Genomic DNA, 26,427 nt, shown 5'->3' on the forward strand with positions numbered 1-26,427 from the left:
ACTCTTGATACAGCAGAAGGAGCTGTATCTTTTTATTTACAAATTCCATTTATCACCTTAATGTCCATTTCCATTTCAAAAGGACACCAAAAGGAGGACATGAAAGCATTCAAATATACTGTTAATATGTGTGCAGTCTAGAGTCTTTTTCAAAATGAAATCAAGTTCAGATGCCTGCCTGTCCAGCATTGTTAAGAAAGATTTGTAAAGAAAGCATCACCTTATTGGAAATATATCCAGCTCCTCTCTCTTCCCTGTAATAATTGTTAAGCTATTTAGTCAATATCTGGCATCTGTGCATAGTTACTCACATTATGCAGAAGCACTTTATGCCTCCACTGATCATGTAGGGCCATCATTCGCCTTGTATTCCTCTAAGCTCAAATGTTTACCTCGGCAGTAAGCTCATTCAGTTATCATTTATATTAGTTATTGGTTACAAACTGATCATTCCAATCCCTCCATTTATTAATTTTTTCATTGCCCCTCAGATCATGCCCCATTTTTCAAGTGGTGTTTCAGAGCCTAAATCGTTTCTTCCTGCAAAAAATCTAGACATAAATGCCAACTATTTGTAGTGCATTATCATTTGTAATGTTCTAATTATTTTACATAATCAATAACATCAAGTCCCTTTTCTTGGGGACTTTCTGTTTATTTACATTTTATTCTACACACGTCAGTTTCCATCAAGAGCAAAACCGATTTTCTTGTCCTGCATCTGCTCTCAAGACAACCTTAATTCACCATAAATCTATTTGTGTTCACTACATAGTTAGACCCAGTTGGCTATGTTGATAGAATCTTGGGGCCAAACATGTCTTGCTCTGCAAAACAAGACTTAAATGTAACTCAAAATGTTACTCTAATGATGACCACGGAGACCAGAGGGGGTGTTTTATTTCACTGTTGTTATTTTGCAGAGGTCTCTGTTTATGATGTGATGCATTTGGGCCTAAGCACATTAGCTGCATTATTCATTGGGTACATTTGTCAGAACATGCATGTGTATAAAGAACTAATGATCCATATTAAATTAATGGCGCTATAAAAAAGAAAAATACTCCATACAAGCAGCTATGTCAGAAACTACAGACTTTGATAAACCATAGAAAGGACCTAATCAGATGAAGCATTGGACTGTTCTGTCTCCAAAATTACATTTCTAGAAATGTACTTGTACACAATGTTGGTTTTATTAAAACAAATTAATTCAGTCATTAAGGAATCATAAGGCAAGTGTCTCATAAGTCAGGACCTCCAGTGTAACAAATTGATTAAATGACTGTGTAATAGTCTCTTTAAACAAATCTAGTGTAACAAGTTAATAGATCTGCTCAATTACCATGCTGGGGTGATGAGGATGTGGGCGACTCTCTCATTAAATCCGGGAGATTGTTCTTAGTTTTTTTCCCCCCCTTTTCTATTTTTCTGTGAGGGCTGTGTTGTGTTTTGGATTTGAGGTTTATTTTTAGGCCTCTGGAAATTGATGGTCCCAATGGCAATTAAAAAAAAAAAAAACTGAATTCGATGCTGCTGGCTCCTCCAGTGGATTGATTGGTCAGCTGCTGTTTCGGATCCGTGTGGGCCCACCTTGCCCCTTCCCCACCGCACGCCGGGCGTTGGCTCAGGGGCCGCCGGGCACCACCACGGCCCGCGCCCTGCGCCCTGCGCCCTGCGCCCTCCGCATCCGCCCCGCGCTTTCCCTGCTTTAGCAAAATTTACGGCAAAGCGTTCTACCCAGGAACACGCGGCGGGGGTGCGGGGTGGAGCCTGCACGGGGCACCTAGGTTTCCGCAGAGTGGAAGCTGAAAGGAAACGTTCTTAAGATGTAGCCAGGGGTGGAGGTGCACAGAGTGCTTCCCCGGGCTTCCACACGCGAGGGTACAGGTGCCAGCAAGCCCGCCGGCCTTCTCGGGCCTCGTCTGCCCCCACGCAGTGTCCCGGCCGGGGGGACAGAGCGTCCCGGAGCGACTCCAGGTGGGGTGGGCTCCCCCTGCGGCCAGTGTAGACGGAGAGTGGCCTGGGGGGGGGGGCGGTGGGCAGGGAAAGAGCGAGAGGGGGAGAGAGCGATTTGGAGAGGGAGAAATGGTTTGAGCCACAAACCCTACCTTGGCATTTCTTTCGGGTGAGTGTTGAGATCCTGGAGCCAAAAGAGGGAGGCCAGGTAGGGAGCAGAGCTCTGGAAGCCTTCCCTCTCCCAACTCTGAGGGGATCTACCCGGGGCTGGTTCCGGGGTTCGCACAGCACCCAGGGAGATCGAGCCTTTTGCCTCTCCCGAGGCGCGGGTGCCCATGACACCCTTTCGCCAAAAGCCCTGGGAGAAAAAATCTATTACCTCCACTGCCATTTTGTTAAGTGTTTGCTCCTGCGATGTGACCCTGCCACTTTATCTGTTGGTTTTTATTTTCTGAGTGCATGTTGCCCATATGTTACTCTAATAGTTGCTATAATTCTTGAGCAATGGGGCTCGTATTTTACGGGGCTGAATTAAAAAGAATGCACTTTAATAAAAACCTGAGCAATACACTAATGGCCTGACATTGATGTATTTGCATAGAAATGAATTATACCGGCCTGCTTGACACGACTTTTAATAAATGATTGAGGAGGTTATTATAGGGATGCACTTTGGTGTGTGTTAACAGGTTATTTTAGTGCATCCGTAGCCAAAACCGAGAGCAATACAGTCCCGCAGACAGTTGCAGGGTACTTTTTTGTCTTATATCTTGTGACATTTATTGGGACCAATCCGTCCCCATATCACAGTCGCAAACTGCATTTTATGAACCATTCGTAATGCTCAATGTGAATGGAATCGGAGGAAATGAAAAAAGAAGAATGGAGCTGCCCTCCTCTTCCCCATATGCCTCGTCCCACATTAGCCGTCAGGGTAGTCAGTAATGAGCGTTTGATACCAGGAGCCCTCACCTGGGAAGTTACAGAGGCTGCCCACGCTCGACTCCAACGAACGTGGCAGGAAAAGTGGCGGCTCTCCCGGGAACCGCGAGGCCAACTGCTGCTGGGCAGAGGCGGCGAGAAACGGCCCAGGGACGAACTGTCGGTGCACGCGGATGGTCCAGGAAATGATCCTCCCGGGTCTGTGGCCACATGCACCCGTGAGGGTCTTTCTGAGCCCAGAGGTCCCAGAGCTCAGACACTCTAGATTTAGAGAAGACACCCAGGAGGATATATTCAAATACCTGCCTGCATGTGCGTCCTTTTGTCCTGTTTAAATTTCTTTTTCATCACGCGCGTGCACTATCTAGGACAATATACACAAGATAAAACTTAGTTGTAACTGGAGGCGGCCCCGCCTTTCCTCCTGGTCTTAGAGGAGGCCGCTCCGACGCGCCGCTCGCGGGGTATCCGCCGCGCACCGGGAAGCGCCCCAGCTCCGCGCCCCAGCTCCGCGCCCCAGCTCCGCGCCCGCCCTTGCACCCACCCCGGCCGGCGAGCTCGCGGGACACGGGCGCAGGTGCAAACCTTCACCTCCAGCTGGCGAGGACAGTGGAGGAGGAGAGGCCCACCCACCCGGAGCCTACTGGGTGGTGGAGTGAGAACAAAGGGCCAAGGTGGGTAGCACAGGGCGGGGGAGACCGCAGAGCGCGCCCACCTCGCGCATTTCGGGCAGCGTCGCGGTGCCCTTCGGCTTGCGGTGCCTGCGGGCTGGAAAATCCTTTGCTACCTGCAGGGACCCTCTCCCCTGGCGCTGCGCCGCGGTGGGGTGCTCCCCGCGGCGCCGCACCCGCCGCCTCGGCTTCCAGCCTCTGCCCGAACAGATGTTTTCGTCCCTCGCAGAGATTTGTAACGGATGTTCGGGACAGCTGGTGGACGGCGCCGGCAACCTGTGTCTGTTCTAGAACATACCTGGTGGGAGCTGGGAGGGGAGGGAGGGAGGTAGAGGCAGCAATGGGGGGGGGGGGGAGAATCAGGGGTGTGTGTGTGAGAGAGAGGGAACAGATGTACACACATGTGCACACACTTCTCTAAAGATACCGTTTAATAGCTTGTTTTGAACGGTGGGGTCTAGCCTAGCGTGGTGGCCTTTATGGTTTCATCGCAAAGCCCAGAAGGGAGAGAGAAGACCGAAAACTGCTCCGCGGAGGCGAGCGCCCAGCCTCGGTGCTGGGGCGCTCCGGGAAGAGGGCCCACACTTGCACGAGCTGCGAGACCCGCAACCGCTGGCCCAGCGCTGCAGCTCCGTGAGCCCGGAGCCCCCAGGGAGCCGAGCATCCCCCAGGTCGGGCGCAGGGAAGGTGCACGCGGCGCTGGGGGCTCAACCCCGGAGCGCGCGGCCGTCGGGGGCGCTCGGCCCCGCCGCGTGGGGCCAGCCTCGTCCGGATCCGCAGCGCCCGCCGGGACAAACCGCCCAGCCTGCAGAGGGCGCGCCCGGGCGTCGGGGGCCCGGCTGGGGGCTTCCGAGGTCAGGCTTCCCAAGCTCAGCTTCCTCCTCCAAGCTCCGACTAAAAACCCGAGGTGGCCAAGAACGAGGGAGCTGCCAATGCTCAGCTGGCCCTGGACACCGTGGCTTTGCTCCTCTGTGAAGCTGCGCTGTCAGGTGCCTCGGCAGGAACGGGGTCAGTCCTGGGGACAGCAGAATCGAGGGCGGATGGTACAGAGGACGGTCAGGGACTCCCCAGGGAGCTGCTCAAGCCCTCTCTTTTCAGAGAGAGGCCGTCTAGGGGAGGGTCCGGGACTGATCGCGCACACCCGGTGAGGGCAAGGAGCACCCCAGGCCCCCGCAAGTGTGCACCCAGCCTCCGCGGTGGACCCTGCCCCAGTTACAGGCGAACTGGGGCCAAATGTGATCAGGGTTCTGAATCAAACAAGGACTTCGTCCAGCTGGGCTCAACAAGGAATTTGCCAAAGGCCGAATCAGGACCAGAAAGGGAAGTAGGGTGCCGGGCACTTCCAAAGTCTCTCGAATTTCCAGGGCCTTGGCCTTGCGGTCCCCCCAAAGAAAGAATGTGGTAGGGAGCATCTGGTGTGGAAATGAGTTCCTGTGAGACCCGCTGGATTTTAGCTCAATCCAAACCGTGGGAAGGTGTCCCAGAGGAGTATATGAAAAGAGGTGTATAAAGTAAGGGACAGTCGGATGACAGAAGGCAGCGGCCACTGGCACCCTTTCTGGCTCTAGGGGGATCTCCAGGAAGGATCCAGACCAGCAGCACCTGTTCCTCTGCGTGTAGGCATGTGTTTCCTGGACAAGTGTCCTCAGAGGCACCACCTTTCGGGCTTAAAGGTGTCCACAAGCAAACTAGAGAAGCAAACTCATTCACGGGGCCCAACTGCCAATGTCCTGGCATCACCCACATAGCGAGCACCACCATTAAACCCCATGCTGCTGACTCGCCCTTGCCCTCTCTTCTCCCTTTCCAATCGTGGACTCAGGAAGCCAGAGTGTGAAATTAGAAAGACAGGAGAGGACCCACCTTGAGCATGTGTATAGGACTCCCTGGCGGGGAGCCGTTTTCATAGCAGATGGCATGACACAAGCAAATAGTGTTTTTTTAAATCTGTCTTTCCATTTGATCAAGACGAATTCGGATTTGTCTCCTTCTCACCTCTGCCTGTGATTCAAAGGGAGCCTCAGCATCTTTTCTTTCTAGGTCCTTTTTGAACCAGTAGGACCCCTGAGAGGTCCACTCAATTAGGCCCTGCAGGCTTCCCTTTTCCCCTCACCTGGATGGAAAGTGGTGGGAGGCCCAGGCCAGATATTGGGCGAGATTACTTTAGCCCCAGCCAGTAAATAGGACCACTGAGCATATTGCAGATGTCCCAGTGCAGGAAGCCTTTATGTGCAGATATGGCCCTTTTCGCCCTAGGGAAGCCAAGTTTCCTCATTCTCTGCTCGCAAACAGACCCAGCTCTTTAAAGAGAGCCTCATTTGTGACAGTATGAGGTGCAAGGTGGGATCATGGAAACAGCTCCTTGCAAGGGAAACAAGTCTTCCGCCCAGCAGAACAGAATCAGGTAAAGTAAGAGAGCGCAGACTTCAGCTGTGGGACTGAGACCCGCGAACCATGCTCCCACTCCCCCGGTAAAGGACGCCCAGATTTGGAGGGAGCCTAAGATACCACAGGGTTTTTCTAGGCTGCCTGGGCTTCTAGGGGCCAGTGAGGGGGCTATTGCCATAATGCAGCTATGGGGAAAAAAGTACTGAAGAAAAGGAGTCGACCAATGAAGTCATTACAAGCGGAAGAATGCAAACCCCTTTGGAGAGGGGGTGGGGATAGAGAGCTGCGGAGTGGCAGCTATTGCTTGTTTTATCATCTTATTTAAAAGACCCGAGGTCTGGACTTATTCATTTCTCCTCCTCCTTAGACCCTAAATTTGTTCATGGCCCTCAGGGGAAAAAATTTTTTTTAAAAACCTTCCCCTTGGAAACAGAAGTGGTCATTGGCAGTTGGCTTTCCATACAGAGGCTAATGGGGAAGAGTAAACAAAAAACTAGGAGCTCCTAAATTCCCTGTTCTGGAGGAAAGGAAAAGGAGTGGGCTAAAGAAAACAGCCGTAATTGTAGCCTTGGCCAACAGGTTAAGAGAAATTGACTCCAGCCCCACCACCACCTAAGTGCAGCAAGTTCTGCTGGGGGTTTCTTAGCCCTCACACAGCCTCTAAGATCAGTTCACCACAAAGGGGGCTCTAAAGATGCAAACAAAGGTCTCCCAGTGCATCCAGACTCTTCAGGTACTGAGATGGGCATCAGACAGACACAGAGGGAGGAGTGGTCAGGAGACATTCTTCCAAGTCTTAGAGAGAGAGGAAAGCCTAGTTAAAATATGTAGGAGGTGGTTGTATTAATTTATATCATTCTAAGTTTTTGTCTCAGGGAAAATATTGCTGGAAATCTAAGATTGGTATTCCAGACTCTCTGATGGGATCAGTGAAAGAGACATGAGTCTCAACTGCTAAGAGTACTTTAAATGGCCAATAAGTCCTCCATGCAGCATTTTAACCCATGTGCCTTGGAAAGTGAGGCATACATTTCTACAAATGATGATTGTACTGAAGATTTTATTTTACAGTTATTATGTTTTGAGCTGATAAATGAATGTGTTATAGTACCCTTACTTGATCTTCCATTTTACCCAAGGAAAATCTTCACATTGAACTCCCTCATGCTACTTAACCTGTGTGTGCTTATTTTTACAGCAATTTATCAGATGTTTATATATATATACTCACAGCTAAAAGAGACTCCTGATAGTTTGGAGATCATTTCTCTGCCTCCAGGCTGGGAGAAGAGAAAAGGTTACATTACAGGTTTATCATTAAAAAAAAAAAAAAAAAAAAAAAAAAAGACAACAAAACAAAACAAAAAAAAAACTTCAAGGGAAAAATAGAACGAAACAAAAAAACTTTGCGAGAGAAAGCAAAGTTCCCTGCAGCTTCAGCGTTTGGGGGTATAGTGTATGCTCATGTGCGAGTGCAGACACTCAAGAAATCTTCTTTGAATACCCTCTACGTGTCAGGCACCATACAATGTCCTGGGGTCACAACAGTAAGCAAGGACTGTATAGTCCTGTCCCTTGCAGTCCTCCTATTCTGGGTTTCAGTCTTCCAACAGGTAGAACAGTTGCACCTCTTCCAAACTGTAACCCACTCTGATCTTTCGGATCTTTCTGAGGCACGTTCTTCCCCTAGGTGAAATGCACAGCACTATACTGTACAGAAGGAGGGGGAGAGAAGAAGGGAAAGGGAAGGAGGAAGAGGAAGAAGGAGAAGAAGAAAAGAGGAGAAGGAAAATAGAAGGGAGGGAGGAAAGGTAGCAGATAGACTATCCACTTGGAAGCCATCATGGTCTCCAGGTAGAGCATGGGTCCCTGGCTGACATCATCATCTTAAGGGTGCTGAAAGCAAGGTCCCTTGAAGTCATCCACTTCTGCCTTAGTCTCTATTTCATGGAAGTTAATGACAGTGTGCTGATTTCATATTTGCCTTTGCAGTTCCTTTTCTCTGTAATTGCTTTTAACAGAATACCTAGACAGGATGGCTTCTTACACCAGAGGCAACGAAGCCCGTCCTCAAGTGTATTTTCCGTTTTTATTGTTACCCTGGTGCACTGAGTTCGCTCTGCTGCTCTGTTGGAAGGAGTGTCCAAGAGTCAAGTAGGAAGAGGAACTTCTCCCCATCAACTTCAGTTGGCAAATAATGTCCAAGCTCCCTGGAAGGAGCAAGGTCTCTAGGAGCTTTCTTCTTAATCAAGAGCTCTCCTGACTTTGGGGCCAGGTGTGGTGGAGGAGGTTTCCTTTGTTGTTCTAGGGGCTTGTTGCCTCTCTTCCTTAATCCCAAGTAACCAACAGCAGCTTCAGCATCCATCACTCACCCCCTCTCTCTCTCCTGCCTTCTTGCCATCCTGTCTTGGAAACAGAGTCATGTCCCTAGTTCTCAAAGGAAAAGTAAAGGGGACAATTCCAAACCCTCAGTCCTAACTTGAAATCCAGGGTCCCTTCTCTCCTTTGCATCTTTTTTTTCTTTTCCTGAGCTCCTCCCACCTCCCCCCACTCCCCCACCCCAGATTTTCCAGCATCCAACCAGTCTGAGTAAAGCTAGAAGTGTATCTGGGCCATTTTCCATGGGGAGAGAAAAAATACCACCCTGCAAAGCCAGATTCAGACTTTTTTCTATGTCTGAGATTCCTTTGTGGGAAACAATAGTATGACATGTTTAACCAAACTATATACATCTGTATTATAGGACAGTCATCACCTCCTACGTTTATGCGCTGCTTCATGCTTTATGAAGCCCTTTGGCTTTTGCAACTTTGTGAGGTAGTAATTCAGATGGTTTTATAGATGAGGAAATGGAAGCTTGTCTAAGTTAAGTAACTTTGGGGGGGGGGTCAATTTACCATCAAGAAATAGAAATGAGCAATAGGGCTCAAGTTTTTTACCCTGATAAGTTACCCAAGGCTTCTTTCATACTATGTGGGGTCGTTCTGGAAGCATTTTCAAATGACTTTAAGTAATCATGAAAGATGTCTTTCTCAGGAGTCTGTCTTACACTACTCTTTATTCAGAGAACAGAAATAGTTCTGTTAGATACTGTATTAATTATCTAAGCTACATAACAACTTATCCTCAAATGTAATGGCTTAAAACAATAAACACTGAGTATCTCATGCAGTGGGTAAGGAATCCTGGAGAGCTTAGATGGGTGATTCTGCCTTGGGGCTCATAACATTGCAGTCTGGATGTTGGCCAAGTCTGCAGTCATGTGAAGGCTTGGCTGCACTGGAGGATCAGCTTCCAGAGTTTGTTTACACTCCTTGCAGATTAGGACTGATTGTTGCCAGAGGCCTCAGTTCTTTCCCAAATGGACCTCCCCATAGGGATGCTTGAGTGTCCTCACAACATGGCAGTTGAATTCCCCCAGAGCCATAATGCCTTTTATGACCCAATCACACACCATCACTTCTGCTGTACTCTGTTCATTTAAGTCACTAAACATAGACACAAGAAGAAGGAGATTAGGATACATTTTTAAAAGAAAGGAATACCAAAGAAATTTTAGAAATCTTTGAAAACCACTACCAGTAGTTAACTTTTAAGTTTCACATAAAATGAAAATATCCCTTGCTTACTTCTCTTCCCACTTTCACTTTTCATAACCTTTCCTCAGTTGAATAGTTATTCTGCACATGACAGCAGGGTCCAAGCTAGGAGCAACCTGAAACTGGCTGTTCCTGGTGTTGGTAGTGGTGATGATGGCTAAGAATTCCATAGCTTACTATTCGCTGGGCACTGTTCTAAGAACTTCTGCATGTTAATCCATTTAATTCCCCTGATAATCCTATGGATTGCATACAGTTATCTCCATTTTAAAGATGAGAAAACTGAGGCATAGAGAGAGTCATTTGACCAAGATCACGCAACCAGTCAGTGATAGACCTGCAATTCAGATCAGATAATCTGGCTTCATAGTCCTACTCTCAACCACTATGTGATCTGATTGTGGCAAAGGTAAACCATTTCTCAGACCCTCTCATTCACTTGGAACCATTTGGATTTGGGAGAAAATTAGGCAAATGCTTACAAACCAAGTATGGAGCTCAAAGAGGAAAGAAGAAAAATCCAGTGTGAGAGTGGGAGCGGGGGACAGGGAGAAAAGGTTTACAAAATTCTTTTCAAGAGCTGAACCACAAGAAAAAAACAAAAACAAAAACAAAACCCAACAACAGCAAAAAAGAGCTGAGCCACAGCCTGAAGCACAAGAACCACAGCTACCCATGATGACTAGAGGGATTACTACAAACCTTGGACCCATGGAGGAGGCTCAGATTGGAGGCAGGAAAATTTGGATGCCTTTATTTGAAGGTGGTTAGGCCATTTGGTAGTAAAGTTAATAGATTTTCAGCAACCTTGCCTTTCTCTGATCTATACAAACTGGTCCCAAACAATTTACTGGTGATTAATAGTGTTTTTTTCATAATTTTTGCATATCCAAAAATAAAACTGTTATAGAGGTGGCTGGTTTTCTTTCTCAATTTGATATATCTGTCTCCCTTGTAATAATCAAATATATGGAATAATTATATTTTGACATTTCTTTTGCCTTTACCAAAATACACGGAGGCAATAACATCAGTGAAGTGGTAGGGCTCCTCTACGACAATAATGCTCATTTTCAATTCTGTAGAAAAAACTCTTCCTCTCCCTAGAATGAGGAAGAGATCCATCGTTGAATGTGTATCTTCATTCAAACTAGCCCTTAGTATTCAAAATATACTAAATAGAAGCTCTGGATGAGGCTTCTGCTTCAGAATTCTAGCCAGACTCCGATAGATATTAAACACCACAGAGACATCATGCTCTACTTTTTAAAGTCTTCAAGTGTGGTATTCAATGAACACATTTTGTCGGGGCCAGAAAACAAACGATGCGATGCGTATCTAGAGATTTTATCTTTAGGCTGAATGATCTGGTGGATGAAAGAGGAAGAGTAGATAGTGAACTGAGGCTCTCAGATAAACTTTCCAGTTTGTGGAGCAACCCCAAGCCAATCTATGGAATGCTAAAGCCCCAAATTCAGGAAGATACCCCATCCCTTTGTCATCCCTTCACACCATTGCTCTGCTCCCTAGTCAGACTTTACATTAACAGTGGAGAGGAGTTGTATGAATGTGTTTTCTGCAGATCTGCAAAAGGGCTATGTTATGAAGAATGTATTTCTCTGTGAAGCTTGTAGCCTAAATATTGCAGAACAAAATACTTTCCTGTCAAAAAAGGAAGTGTACTGAGGAATCGGCTTTTTTAAAAGTCCTACTGAAGAGGGGAGAAGACCATTTGTGCATGTATCTATGTGTGGTAAGAGCGAGGAAATTTAACGCAGAGAAAGCTGTCCAATTTAGGTTAAAATAGAGTTGATAGATGAAATCTATTGCTTACCTCTGTTGCTATTACATGATTGTATTGTCAATGATTAACAAAGGAGCCACTGTCTCTTTAAGCTATTCAGTGCTAGGAGTTCCCAAGTGGAATTTCACCTCCCGGTGTGTGTGTGTGTGTGTGTGTGTGTGTGTGTGTGTGTGTGTGTCCCCACCGATGACCAGCTTAAAGGACAAAACAGTGAGGATCTAATAACATACTCATGTACATGACATTAGGCCCCAAGGGATTTCAAATGCACCCTCAGACTCTGTTGCTTAGTACGTTATTTCCAAGAAGAGCTGGTCTCCAGTCCGAACTTCCTGCACAGTAAGCAGTGACAAAATGCACATCTCTCCAGAGAAGAATGAGTGGTTTTCAGTGCCCCCTCTTCCCACTGTCTCCCAAGGAGTGAAAGAAAAAATGGATTAAAGGTGGATTTCCCAAACTTGGAAAGCTGCTCACTCTACCACAGCTTCTGGGAAAGAAAGCATAGAGCTCTAAGTTACAGAATCCTCTGAATGTGAATGGAAGAGAAAGTTAGCCAGCAATGGAGAACTGAGCTTGGACTCTGGAGACTAGGAAAATAACTTTATAGAAGCTGAGAATTGTAAATGTTGTTGGAACATCTGAGAGACCCAGATAGGGCCCTTCCCTTCCATCTATATCTCTCACCCAACCTCACTGACTCTCTTTTCAGAAAAAGGAACAGAAACACACACACTTTAAAACACAAATGAAAAAGCAGTTTTACCCTTCCTTTCACTACACATACAAACCACCCCCCCCCTTTTTTTTCTCATTTCTCATATTTCCATGTTGACATTTCATTGCCTGCAAGCATTTTTAAAAGGAGAGGTTGACTGCTGGGGAGTTAATGGGTGATGGTGGTCAAAGGTAGAAAACATCTGGCCATGTAATGGTGATAGTTAGCAATATCATATATTGGAAAGTTGTTAAGAAAACAGACCTTAAAAGTTTTCATCACAAAGGAAGAAAAGTGTAACTATGCAAGATAATGGATGTTAATTAGAGTTATTATGGTGATCATTTCACAATATATACATATATCATTATATTGTACCTTAAATGGATATGATGTTATATGCCAATTATATCTCAATAGAAGTGGGAACATTTTAAAAATAAAAGTAGTCCATCAGGTCACTTGCTGTCACTTTGTGTTTAAGTCATGACCCCTTTAGTTGTAATAACTGAGTGTCAGCCTTAATCAAATGTTTATGGCTGGTTAATGCCATAAAAGTTTCAAGCCAAAATGGAAAATGATTCTTACTCTGCCTTGCTTGAGCAGTTTCCTTAGCTTCCCCACCATGCTAACTCTTTAAAAAAAAAAAAATTATTCTTGCACATACACAAAACCAAATCAAACTGACCCGTATAAAGGAACACCTAAGTAAAGTGTCCCTCACCCACTTATCCCTCATTCCCAGTTTTCTGGGGCCAGTTGCAACTGGTGGCCAGCTGGAATCCTGGGTGGAAGTAAATTAACTGGAAATGTCAAGTCACTGTTGCAGTCAACTGGAAAAAAGGAACGAAGCCAGTGCAGAATGGCCCATGAGCCCAGCTCTGGCTGCTGCCCACACAACTCAGAGCACTTTAGCAGAAGCATGAAGACCCTGTTTGCTCTCCGTATAATCACCCGTAGGGCACAGGCCAGCCCACCAACTTCCACTTCACAGGTGTTCTCAATGTAAAGGTGAAGAGCTCAGAAGGAATGCTTCCTAAAAAAATTGGAAGAAGTGTCTTTCCACATTTCTAACTTGGAATAAATACTGTAACCCTATTTGCTTCTTGAGAGAAAGCTTCAGTCTTGGTTCCAAGTTTCTATGGTTGATTCTACTATATTACTATTACTACTACTACCAACAATATTAATAATAGTTGTTATTATTCTAAGAATAGCATTTCTAATTATCTTGTGAATTTTTGTTTTCTTAGGAAGAAGGAATAAGTAAAAAGTTGCTTGGCTTTTCAAGGTAGAAAAGGTTAAAAAGTAGTAATGAAGTAGGTAAGACACTTTCATTTGTTGCACATCAGCAAATAATAAAGTGAAGTTTATAACAGACTTTCACAGTGCCCCCTCCCCAGATCCTTTCATAAAAAAAAGAAACAAACGAGAAAAGGAGGGAGGAAGAGAAAGAAGGAAGAAAAGAAGAAGGGAGGGAGGCAGGGAGGGAGGTAAGGAAGGAAGGAAGGAAAGAAATTCTTATTATTTATAACTAAGGCTCAAATTATATTACCCCAGCACAACAAAAACTCTTTTGAAATAGCTACCTCTCTATAGGAGACACACCCCAATCTTGCTAAGAATGCAGAAATTCAGAAGTTTAAAACTTATTGGGAACTTCACAGAGAAACTAGAGAAAAGAAATAGGGCAGATTTGCATCCTTTCTTTCCATTACACCATGCCATCAGGAATATATTCTATAATAATTTCCTTCAGGCAATCTCATTCCCAGTTTTCACAGTTTTTTTTTCCCCAAGGGAACAAAACAGACCCACACTTTCTTTACCTAAGGCTAGCCTGAAGAATCCACTGAATTCTATTGATTTTTCTCTCTTTGAACACAAGCTCATTAACCTGAAACACTAAGGGGATAACTATATTTCACCAAGCCTATAACTGAGTGTCTGAAAACAAAAAGATCCCAAGATAGTGATAGAGCCCCTCTCCCTAGGTAGGATTCCTTCCCAGCCACCCACCCCCTGCAAATTTAGCTGCAGAAGCTGGGACTTTGATTCCATAACCCTAAAGACTTTTGCATCCATTAGAAAAAGCTTTCTTTAAATTCATCCTTCTTTATTGTAATGGTTAGCAAAATCAAGGTTCTGTCTTTCCACCAACTTCTACATTCTTACAAGCTTCAGGGGGTGGCTAAATGTTAGCATCAAACATTGCAAACAGTGCTGCAGTGCCAGGAATCTCCTCTGCCTCCTCTCAGCTAATGGAGCCACGGCTCCACTAAGGAGCTATCTTGGATATATGGAAATGAGGCCTTCCTCAAACCCTCCAGGGACTTCTTTGAGAAGGAAAAAAAGCAATCAGGAAAAAATTAGACAACACAGACATCAGAAGCAGCCTGTTAGACAAGTCTGTTCAAGAAGCCCCATGAGTGGAGCTACATTTCTTTTATCTTCCTAATCCAAGAGAATGAGAGCTGTGACCCCCTCTTGAATGAATGAATGAATGAATGAATGAATGAACGGCAGCTATTTTACCCAAGGAACCAATATTAATAATTTTGTGGTCTTGACTTTTGAGATCTCTGGCGAGATCAAATGATCTGTACCCTTCCATTCAAGGCAACGGACATCTTCAAACTGTTTTTTTTTTTTTTTAATTTGATTTATCCTTTGAAACAGAAAGTGCATTACATTTAACTGGTCTTGCAAAGGGGGTTCTCTTCTCTTTACAAACAGAATTCCTTATATAAATTAATAAAGGTTAAAGATGCTAATATATCACCATTATTAGCTTAAAAAAGAAAACAATATACATAGTCTATAGTATTCTTATGATACAAAACACTTCAAATTCAATTACAGCAACTAAATGGATTTTTATGTTTCTGACCCGGAGCAGTTGTAACAATTCCCACCATCTACTTTAACACGCAATCTTATCAGAAAGGAATTAAATTAAATACAAGCTATTGTAGCCCCTCCCTCCCCAATACTTCTCTTTAAATCACTAATAAATAGCAACAAACGACTGTGCAATTTCAGAGAGGAACGGAGAGGCAGGTCTGAGGCCTTCCCTGGTTCCACGTCTTCTACTTCAAGTCCTGGAGGCGGGAGCGGGGCGCGGAGCCAGGGGGGTGGTCAGGGACGAGCAAGAAGGGACAAAGGGAAAAGTGAGATTGAACAAATCCAAACCCGAGAGAGGAGCGAGGGGGTGGGGTGGAGGGTGGTGGTGGAGAACATTCTTGCCTCGCTTCTCAAATTAAGATCAAAATACGAGGGAAACGTGTGGTTTGAGTAGCTCTTAAAAGGAGGCAGGGCGCAGGAAGGAGGAGGAGGGCCATCTTTTTATACCAAATTCAAAAAAAGCATTTTACATTTTAAATATTCACAATAAAGTAACTTCTAGTCAGTGTGACTCACGATTTATTTACAAAGAGCCTTCAACAGGTTGCTTTAGTCGGCACAGCAGTGTGTGGGGGTAGGAGGCTCCCTCTCCGCTCCCCTCCGAGGCGGCCGCCCGCCCGCGCGGCTCCGAGGTCCCTGCGGTGGGCGTGGAGCCTTCGGGAACACCTCCCCGCCCCCGCCCCCGCCCCGGCCGCCGCGGGGGGCACGGGCGGGAGGGGAGGGGGCGGTGCGGGGCCGCAGCTCCCGCGGGGGACGGGTCCGGGGCGCCGAGCGGGGCTGGGGGGCGGCCGGCTGCTGGGGCAGGTGCCTTGGAACGCAGCGCGGTGCGTGGTCTTTTCTGCCTTGTGATCAGCCCCCGAGTCTCCCTCTCCATCTCCATCCCTCTCCCTCCATCTCTCCATCTCTCCATCCATCTCTCTCTCTCTCTCTCTCTCTCTCTCTCTCTCTCTCTCTCCCCCGCCCCCCTCAATTTCCAGGTTAAAAAAATAGACATGTACATCTCAGAAAATAGCAAAGGGCCCCTGCGGGCGGGGCGGAGGCCGGAGCGCCCGCGGGGCCGGGGCGGTGGCGCTCAGGACGAGCTCTCGTTCTCGGACGCGTGCAGCAGGAGGCCGCCGCCGCCGCCGGACTTGTGCTTCTTCAGCAGCTGCGTGATCTTCTCGTCGTCCGAGTTGGGGTCCAGGGGCTTGTTGTAGTCGTCGTCCTCCTCCTCGTTCTCCGAGGCCCCCTTGAGCCGCTCGGTCTCCGAATCCTGCTTCTTCTTGGCCGTGGCCATCTCGGCCGCGTGCTTCTTCCTCCACTTGGTCCGGCGGTTCTGGAACCAGACCTGGGGACCAAGAGAGGGATGGGGAGGGGAGGGGAGGGGAGGGGAGCGGAGACGGGGCGGCCGGGGTTGAGGCGGGCGGATCCAGGCACAGCCGCCTCTCCCGCGCCCCCAGGTCGCGCCCCCAGGCCGCCCCCGGCCACCCTCCCGCCCTCCCTCCGAGACCTCCCCGGCCGGGGCCGTCACTGTCGGTGCCCAACGCCCCGGCTTCCTCCCAGGATCCGGCACCGACGGACCGACTGCCGTTGCCATAGCGATGGTAACACAGGGGGACGGACGGTGTCAGCGAGCTCGCTCTCCGAAGAGAAAACACTCGGGAACTGAAGTTTCCCTAAAAACGAGTCCGCCTTCCTACTTCCTAGTCTGAAGTAGAAGAGCTCTCGCCTTCCTAAGTTTGCTTCACAATATGCCTGTGATTTTATTTGTTGTTTACTTTCTTAGATGAATACTTTCAAACGACTTGGAGCGAGCGTTCTTGCTTTTTAGTGTGACTTGTGGGAGAAAGCACAGCATTTACCCCAATTACCTCTGTTCTCCTTTTCGATTTTGGAGGTTGGTCCGTTTCCCCTATCTCAAGTCTGAACCCACACAAACACGGTAGGTAAACACTCTCCTCCCCATTTACATTCGCAATGTACCACATCAAGTCAAAAAAAAAAAAAAAAAGGATTTGCTAAAACACAAACCTCAAATCGCTAATAATAATCAACATAGATGCTTGAAAATATTGAATAGGTAGGTTAGCTAGAATCATCACAGTAGTTTGTGTGTGAGTCTCTCTCTGTGGCTTAATGTTTTTCATAAAACCAAATCAAGCTGAAATTTTCACTAGGTTTTTTAAGTGAAATGTTGCCAATTAAATTATTTCCCACTGTTAGCATGACTACCCTTTCAAATATTATTTTAATATTGTTCTTCTCCAAGACATTTATTTTATATAACAAATATTTTAGCTATTCACGGTGTTTGACACCGTGTGTGATACACATAATTTAACCTAAAGCATCAGCAATAAGCAACCAATTTCCCAAAGATATTATCCTCTTTTTTATGCTTCTCATCCATTTTCTCATCTGTTATGTATTTTATCTAGAGAATCAGAATTGTTAAGAAAGTGATTTTTATTTTCCTTATACAGCTATAATAATTCACTTCTAGCCACACAGACATATTTACGGTGACAAATGAACACTTCCAGATTACTGTGGTAGGCTCTGTACCAACCATTGCAAAAATAATTTTTTACTGTGATGGTATTCTAATGGTCACATACAAAATCACTTCTGAAATGCATTTTATGATGCTTGCCCCCAGGGGAAATACACTCTAACCAGCAGACGTGGCTAACAGTTATTCCTACTTAATTTAAGGAGCAACAAAATTACTAATGAAAACAGACTTACACTCCTCCCTCCTCCCCCCCCCAAAAAAAACCACCCAAATATAATAAACTGAAGAAGAAACTCAAATGAGAATACTGGAAATATAGGAAACCACTTTAATTTGCCTAGCTGGTTCAATCTTTTTATTTTTCAGGGAAAGACTTCTCAAATTTGATTTGAGAAAATATACTGTACAACTCAATTATAAGCTAAGTGACATTTTAATTATAAATTGTTGTCACAAACAGTAAATATGGTACTTCTGTTTATAAACTTAGACAGGATTCTTTCATAACACGGTAATAATCTTGTCAAATCACTTGGAAAATTGCTATTCCAAAGTGATGATCCTCAGCTGAACTAAAAGCAGATTCATCCCTGTAAGTGGTTGGATCTTGCCGATTTTTTTTTTTTAACCTGCAAGTTAACATAGTAGCTAGCCCTATAAGGCTGATCTACATCAGGAAATTATATAACTAACGGAGCCTGACTTGACAAACAAAAGCTTGAATAACCTTACAGATAGAATAAATAGAAGCTATCTAACTGGCCTGATCTCTACTCTGGGCTGATATTTCGGTAATGCTTTTATTCTCCAATAATGGCGAGCTCCCCCAGCACAGGCTGCTATCTAGATTAACCTAATTTCAAAGGCGGGGGCTTGATTCCTTTTGTTCATCAACAGTTTGCCCGCCTCAAGACCCCAGGGCCTTTGTAACCCCCACTCCCACCCCTTTCGCTGATTTCATCTTCTCCCCTGGCTCCTCAGATCCGCACCCCCGAGCGGCTGTTTGTTAGAGGGGGATGCGCGCGCGCGCACGTGTGTGAGTGTGTGTGTGTGTGTGTGTGTGTGCGCGCGCGTGTGATGGGGATTGGGAGACCATCCCTCGAGGTTTGCAAGGTCTGCTCACCTTGACCTGACTCTCCGTCATCCCCAGCGAATAGGCCAAGCGAGCCCTCTCGGGACCCGCCAAGTATTTCGTTTGTTCGAAAGTCTTCTCCAGAGCGAAGATCTGCTGGCCCGAAAACGTGGGTCTCGTGTGTTTTCTCTTCCCGTCTTTGTCCAACAAAATGGATCCTTGATCTGCGAGAACAGATAAACAAGGGAAGTGGGGAGACAGTCCGTTACAAGCGGCGCTACTGAAAAGAAACGAATTCAAAAAACAGTGTTTTCTGCACAGCCTGTACCGTCGCAGACAGCAGAATGGTCTGGCGCTTCCAGTCCCACCGCGCGCCTTGGCCTTTCTACGCCCACCTGTTTTGAAAAGCCCGGTGTGTTTGGAGCAGCAGTAAACAACCTTCTGTTGAACCCAGACGTCAAACAGTGAGGCAGCGCATTGCTGAAGTTTTCCGGGGCGGAATCGCCAGGCCCCCGTAAATTGAGGAATGCGGGGAGAAGGCCCCTCTCGCCTCCCAGCCTAGTAGTGCTCGCTCGGCCTCGGAGACTTTGCACGAGGATGACTAATTTTCCCTTCCTTTTCTTTTTTTCTTTTTTCTTTTCTTTTCTTTTTTCTCCTTGAACGCTTTCCTAACCTGTGCCTGCACAACAAAGGACGCCTTGTTTTTTGCACACAAGAGAGCTAAATCGCCCCCCAAGTCTAAAGCCGCTGCGGCCGAGGGGGAGGGGGGTGCCGCCTTTGTTGGCGGTCCCTGTAGGGCCATCAGAACTAATACAATAGCGTCTCCCCGACACCCTCACCAGCCTGGGCCGCCCTCGGTCCCCAGGCTTCCCGAGGGAGCCTCCCCTTGGCTCCCGCAACCTCCCTTAGTTACACGGAAGAGGTGTGACTCTTTCTCTTTCCATCAAGTGGAAACTTGCGGGACTCGGTCAAGAGCAGAGAACAGAGCAAGAAAAAGACCCGGACAGGGTCTCGAACTCCACCTGGAAGGCTAGGAGCCTCTGCGGGGGTGGCCAACCACCCAGAAGGTTGGAACGATCGCCGGTCAACTCGGTTACAAGCAAGGTCGCGGTGGGACGTGCACATTCCCCAGCCCTTCTGCCGCGACCTCGTTTTTCCTCTGGTTCGTTTTCTTGTTAGGATGTTGGAGGCCGCGATGCCTCTCAATATTCCCAGGCCCAAGACGTCCCGGCCCTTCGCCACCCACACACCCCCCTCCCCTCCCGGGGCCAAGGCAGGTGGGAAAGCGAGAGCCCCGCGGAGGGGAGTGGCCCGAGTGACTGAGCTCGCTCCAGCTCCTGCCGCGGGCCTGGAGTCTAGGGGCTCACTGGGCCCGAAAGTACTGGGGTGGGGGTGGGGGTGGGGGTGGGGGAGCTCCTCGAAGGCGGAGAGGTTAGGTGGGGACTCCCTGGGCCGAGACGTAGGTGCAAATATACGCGCTCGCTCGGGGCTGTAGGGGGCTTGCAGCTGTCGTTCCCCGCCCCCCACCCCGGTCCGCAGAGAGGCCAGCTCGGCTGGCGTAGGTGGGGTGCAGCCCCAGCCGACTACGGGCGCGAGCCGGGAAAGAAGAGGTGGAGGCGGGGGCGCAGCGGCCTCACCTGCCCTTCCCACATCCTTAACCCGGGCAGGGCCTGAGGTTGCCGTCAGGCTGCTCCAGAGCAGCCGGGGCCTCGCATGAGACCCACGCCCGGCACCGCGTTGTTTTCAACGCGAAATGTTTTCCTGCACACCCGCTCCTCGAGGCGTGCCCAAGACTTGGAGAGAGGGGGGCGCTTGGACGCAGGCTCAGGGAAGCCAGAGTCCCTCCACGAAAACGCTGGCAGAGCCTACAGTATCGTGCGATTCTGGCGCTGCCAAACTACTGGGGAGCCAAGAGGGTGCACGGATCCCCGTGCACAGCAGGGGCCATGGCCCGAGCGTGAGCAGGACACGCACAACTGGACTCGGGGCGACCATACTCACGAGGGGTGCAGGCCAGGCGGGCGTCCCTCCAGGGCGGGCTCTGCATAACTCCTGGCCAGAAGATGGGCGTCCGGCCGGGCAGTTCAGCCAGCGGTTTGGGGTACCGACCTACGGCGGCCACGGCCGCTGCGCTGGGGCTGAAGTAGAGCCCGGGCGGCGGCGGCGGCGGACTCAGGCTGCTGAAGCGGGGCAGGCCCGCGAGCAGCCCCGCTGGGGAGGAGGCGGCGGCTGCAGCGGCCGCCGCCGCCGCGGCGGCTGCGGAAGCGGAGGAAGCGGAGGTGGACGAGGAGGAGGAGGAGGAGGAGGAACCGGAGGGCGAGGCGGAGGGCAGGGCGGCCCCTGAGGCCACGGGCATGGAGGGCCGGCTCAGGATGTCGTTGATGCCATGGGGGGTGGCGGCTGAGAGCTGCTGTGGGGGGCTGCCCAGGGACGAGAGCCCCCCCGCGGGCGGGGGCTTCAGGCTGCCTGGGTTGTGGGCGCCCAAAGGCGGGGAGGGCGACGACGAAGAGGACGAGGAGGACGAGGAGGAGGGGGGGCCGGCGGGCAACGGGGGGTACGCCGCGGGGTACAGCGGGGTCTTCATTTCGGCCATGCTGTGCAGGGCGGCCAGGGGCGGGCTGCTGAGCAGGAATGCGCTCTGCCGGGTGCCCTCCATCGCCCCCACCGCTAACATCCCACGGCCCGGCCGGAGCCCGCAGCCACTCAGGGGGGGCGCCGGCCGGTGCCCCGGCGGGGCTCGGGAGAGCGGGGAGTGCCGAGGGCGCGAGCGAGCCGCCGCTCCGCGCTCCCGGAGGCGACCTGCCCACTGGGCCGAGAACGCGGCGGCCGAGAGGTGCTCTCGAAGCTGCGCAGCAGAAATGTCCAAAGGCGCCGCTGGAGAGGCGGTGGCTCGCGGATCCGCGCGCGTCCGGGCGGCTTTGGCTGTCCTTTCGCTCCTAGTCGTGGACTCGATCTCAGTTTTCTTCTCTCTTCCTCCCTCTTCCTCGCCTCTCAGTGTGCGCTACTTCTCATCTTCTCTCCGCCCTCCCCGAGAAATAAGCAAAGCAAGACCCAGGCCGGCCCCAGAGTTTGCAACAAAGTTAAGAGTCACTGGGTCTCCACTTGGATGCTGGAGCGTGGGGACTGGCTCGCTGTCTTTGGGGAGGCTCGGAGGGCTCCCGGTTCCGCTGGACGCGCTCCTCCAATCTCACTCGGCCGCTCTGTTCTTTCTCCGCGAGGCTGATTCGCACTCGGCGCTCCCCGCTCGCGAGGAGAGAGCGCATCCAGCCCGCGGGAGGATCTCGCCTCCGGGCGGCCTTCCTCCGCCGGCTCGGCCCGGGGCGGGTGCGCCAGGAAGGGCAGTGCCACCAATCCCCGCGCCCACGGGACTCGGCGCGCCTACCCGCTTTCCCCTCTGGGCCACGGGGCACCGGAGTTGCAATATTGAAAAAGAAAAAGAGGGAGGGGGCAAAAAAAGAAGCCCGCAGAAAAACAAAGACCAAGTGTGAAAAGTCTGAAGGCTCCGTTCGTCGGTCCACCTCCGTAGACGGGCCTGGAGACCCCCGCCCCCCCCCCAGCACCCTCTCCTCTTCTCACTCTCCGCCTTTGCCTCTCCTCTCTCGCATTTTCTTCGCAGCTTTACAGTCTTCGTTCTTCTAAGCCCTGTCCTCTGGCCAAGCTGACCCTCTCCGGCTCTTCCACTCCCTCCCTCTCCTCTCTCCGCTCTCCTCTCTCCCTCCGGGCCTGACAGTTCAGATGAAGCTCTCAAAGGTAATAAAACATTTGCATCACTCCCTACCCCTCTTTAGCTGGGGGACGAAAAGGAGGGGGAGGTGGGGGTCCAAAATGAGAACTTTGAGGGACGTCACCGGAGGCGGCCGGCGGGCGGAGCCCAGGAGCGGGTGCAGGCTGGGGGCGTAACCACCGTCTCCAATTGCGCGCGGCCTGGGGCCTCGCGGCGCCTCCGGGGCGCGCCCTCCCCGGAGCGCCGCGCCCGCTCATTGGCTGGGGAGGGCGAGCCGTAGGGCCGCGCCCGCGGGGCTCCCGCCCCCTCCCTCCTCCGTCCCTCCCGTGGGTGGGACCGGGGGGCGGGGCCTGGCGAGCGGTGCGGCTCCGCCTTGGGGCCAGCGGACGCCTCAATTAATTGTGTTAAATAAAATGGAAAAGTGGAGGGGGGAGCGGAGACGGAGAGGGTATTACTTTTTAAAGAGAAGAATAATGAAAACCCAGCCCTTTTATGGAAAAGCAGTTCATATTCTTCCCTCGCCTCCCCCCTCGCCTGCTCGCCTCCCCCTACCCACCCCCCTTGCCCCTGCGAGCTCGCGACGCCTCACCTCGAACAGTCTGGTCCCTTGTAAAATGGAGCTAATGGAGCGGGCAGCCGGCGCAGCCCTGGCCTAGCTCCTTCTTTTGAAGGGATTAATTAAAGGCCATCTGGGCTCTCCCAGAATTGTGTAAATTAATTTGTTGCTCCTTAAGCCTATAGATGTCCTTAATCCCTTAGTAGGCCGAAGGATCGTCCTCTTCCATTTTTGCCACCTCCCTCTTTCCCTCTGTTCTTTCTTCGTTACTTTTCTTTTCATTCCTAGGTTCCTCCGCAATGTTGCCATTTATAGGATTACTCAATACACAGACAACGGAATCAGCTTAATGGGAATATTTGTTTTTCGTGTGATGTTTAGACCTGAGCGGAATGAACTTTTTTTTCTTATTATTATTATTTTTTTTTGGCTTTTCATTCCTCTGATTATTGTTGTTATTTGTTCTGAGTTTACGCGGGAGCAGAATCACCAAAATTGGCGTCTGTGTACAGAAGTATCTGGGTACCCGGCTCCCCCAGGGGACTGTACGTTTTTGAAAACTGCCTCGGAAACTCTGTCCCCTTGCCTTCAACTCCAGGGTTGTTTGGAGAGATGGAGATGTCCGGGCTTCTGGGCTGTGGTGATGGGATGTCTAAGATCTGGAGAGTGATTTCCTTTATTCTTTTTGTATCTTCCATCCCTGGTCCCTTGCAAAAAGATCTTGAAATCGCTGGCAGGGCTGAGCCCTGCAAGTGAGGAGGAAGACCTTGGCACAATTTTGAGAGTTCAGGATGTTGAAGTAACATACCAGTGAGAGGTAGTCACTAGAGCAATTTGGGCGAGATCATTAAGTCCAAACTTAATTCTCAGCAAATAGAAATTAATAGCTCAAGAGTAAAATCTGAGCGGTACCACCCAGGGATGGAGTTTGGCTGAGTGCTAAAGCACTCATGTGGGTCCAAGCACCAAAAGCCAGGAGGGCTCATGCTGCTCTGATAGCCCTCCTTTCTAAAGCTTTGGTCTTTTCAAGGTGGCAGCTTGAACTTGAGTTATTTTTTAAATGTTTTTGTTTATCCTTTGCCATTTTTTAGTATTCATTTCTGAGATAAAAGGAATTTTGCTTTTATTTGGTCCCCCCTTTCCCTCTCCACCCTCCGCCCTTAACTTCGAGCCTGGGCTAAATCGATCACTTCTCAGACCTTAGACCCTGGCCTGAAACAAGGTGAATTCCTTCCTCCACCTGAATTATGCTGAGTCGGACAAGAAAAGAGGTCCTGCGGGGACCGTCTGCGTTTACCCGGGAAGATGCTCTGCTGGCCTGGGGTCGAAACTCCAGCCCCCCGCCTTTTCGGCCAAAAGACTGCGTCAGAAGGATGAGGCGGAGAGGCCGGCGGGTCGGAATTGTTGGGGCCCCTCTGCCTCTCGCTTCGTTACAAACGAAACTTTTCCTTGCCTCAGCGGACTACCACTTGACAGTGGCACACAATCTCCCTCCTGAACCCCTCGTCTGGGCCACCCGCGACCTCTTCATGTTCCCCCGAGGACCTCACATTCTCAAGAACGAAGTAGGAATGGGGGGGGAGGTGGCTAGTGATCCCCAAAGATTCCAATTTCCAAAAGCGATCCCTCCTTTATTTCATGTAAATATTGTGCCCCGGGAAAGAATTGGATAGTCTCCTTTTGTAAATTCAATATCTGAAATGGGGAGAAGTGAGGTAAAGAGACAGAGAAATATGAGAGAGACATTCAACTCGATCCAACCAACTCCGGCTTAACTGACACTAGCTAATAGCTGCAAAGCTGGGTGCAAGGCGTCCCCATCGTTTGCTTTTATTTATCAATCACATTGAGGAATTCGAATAGCAGCATTTTTTCTCGTGACAATAAAACAATTCTGGAGTCTGTGTACCTCGATCCCCGGGGTGGGGGTGAACCCTGGGTGCCTGAATCCCGCGTGGGGCCGCCTGTGTTCCACACACACACTGCGCTGCGCTGCGCTGCGCTGAAGGAAGGCGGTGCCTCCTGCCTGGTGCTGGTTGTCACCGATCTGCTCTGTCTCCAGCTGGGAGCGGGAAGAGCTAGGGGCGTCTTCCGAGGGGTGTGGGCTGCTCCTGTCACTCGCAGGGAGAGATGGCCCTGCCCCTGCAGAACTATTCCCACATTGGGGGGCCGAGTCTTGGAAGAGCAGATCCCAACGCTGACCAGGGAGGCCTGTTTCTTACGCGCGGCTTGCAGACGCCCTGCAGAGTCCGGACTTTCCCCTGGGGAATCTCCAGGACCCTCACGCCTCTCTGCCCACGACCCAATAAAGTCGGACATTTCTAAGTCCCACTAGGAGTAGACTCTAGGAGTAGAACGCGTAACACGTGGTCGCGACGCCCCCTCGCATCTCTGCACTGTATATATATATATGGAGGGGCTGTGTTTGCAAGTGAACGATTTGCATTTTAATTGAAAAATAAATGAAAGAGCGTTGGCAAATTCTGAGGTTGCAAAAAACAGCTAAAATGATCCGGATGTGGAAGGCAACACGCCTCCCTTGACTTTCTTGAGCCCGTGAATAAACGGATCCGTTTTCCAGTTACTGTTGTTAGCCCGCTCTACGGTTAAGCCGCCTGTGCGACCCACTTGACCACCCTACCCTCCGCGTAACCCTCGACTCTGAACCTCCTGGCGCGTTCTGGTACTTCTGCTTTAAGTTAAAGGAACAGCCAGTGCATTCAGGGTAACTCGCAGAAGGAATGCAAATGAAATCTCAGCTAAATGTACTTAAATTCAGCAGTGGGGAATGAATAACTATTCTTCCCCAAATATATTAACGTCAAATGGCAGCACACTCCAGTGCCACCGCAAGAAGCCTATTCTACACTCGCAACAGACCGGGGACACGGGCAGGGGTGGCGGTAGGAAGGGAATTAGGTGTGTGTCTCAGGCCATAAACCTCTCTGGTATGGGTTTGCTTGAATTACCTGGATAACATCTTTAACGACTCCACTTGCCAGAGAGCGGGGCCTGTAGGGGCTGAACCCCAGGCCGGCTGGGTTTCTGTGAGTGCTGTAAGAGGGGTCGGGCAAGCTCGAGGGAGGAAGGAGAATGGCCCCCAGCTTGAAACAAGCCAGTCCCGAGGAGAGCAGGGGAGACGGGGAGACGCGCTGCTTCTCCGTCTGTCCCTCTCTTTGCCTCCTGCAAACGCTGAGTGGAAACTGCACCCTTGGCTGCTTCTGCTGACCAGCAGTTAAGGGGGCGGATTTGGGGGAGTGTTGGAGTCGAAAAGGGCCAACAAATGCCCGGTGATGGAGAGTGCTGTAGGATCCTGCGGTCCAAGCTCTCCCAAGGGAGCCCAACAAAATATGCGAGGGAGGTGACTGGTGTAGACGTGAATCCACTACCAAAAAGATCTCGAACCCCACGCCAGGATACTCCTCAGGGATCTTCCAAGTGGCAGCATATTCCTCCTGCTGCACCATCACGGAATAGGTGCTGAGCTCTCTTGAGGCCGGGCTGGGAGGGGGATACTCGCACCCGGGAGGGTTCTGAAACGTCCCAGAAGATGGAGAACTCTCAAGTCCAGAAACGTCTGCAATATCAAAACCCAATTC

At 49.7% G+C, this 26,427-nt stretch overlaps 1 protein-coding gene and 1 long non-coding RNA gene across 3 annotated transcripts; both read right to left on the minus strand.

Annotated features, from left to right (window-relative positions):
* Nucleotides 1-1,080: 1,080 nt before the first annotated feature.
* Nucleotides 1,081-3,837, minus strand: LOC140623453 (uncharacterized). Of its 2 annotated transcripts, XR_012023070.1 has the most exons (5): nucleotides 3,617-3,837; nucleotides 3,204-3,265; nucleotides 2,932-3,101; nucleotides 2,112-2,317; nucleotides 1,081-1,808 (listed from the first exon to the last, which is right to left on the minus strand). It is a non-coding gene; the product is annotated as an uncharacterized lncRNA (long non-coding RNA). The 2 variants fall into 2 exon arrangements; XR_012023069.1 differs by lacking the exon at nucleotides 3,204-3,265 and having other exon boundaries at nucleotides 1,084-1,808; nucleotides 2,932-3,162; nucleotides 3,617-3,834.
* A 10,876-nt stretch (nucleotides 3,838-14,713) lies between these two features.
* Nucleotides 14,714-22,451, minus strand: NKX6-1 (NK6 homeobox 1). The gene is made up of 3 exons (XM_072810056.1): nucleotides 20,550-22,451; nucleotides 18,600-18,772; nucleotides 14,714-16,309 (listed from the first exon to the last, which is right to left on the minus strand). Exons 1-3 carry the CDS (start codon nucleotides 21,220-21,222, stop codon nucleotides 16,055-16,057), a joined length of 1,101 nt encoding a protein of 366 aa, XP_072666157.1. The 5' UTR covers nucleotides 21,223-22,451; the 3' UTR covers nucleotides 14,714-16,054.
* Between the last annotated feature and the right edge of the window lie 3,976 nt (nucleotides 22,452-26,427).

The sequence above is a fragment of the Canis lupus genome, chromosome 33 (genome assembly GCF_048164855.1).
Source record: "Canis lupus baileyi chromosome 33, mCanLup2.hap1, whole genome shotgun sequence".
In the NCBI taxonomy this organism is placed as follows: Eukaryota; Metazoa; Chordata; class Mammalia; order Carnivora; family Canidae; genus Canis; species Canis lupus.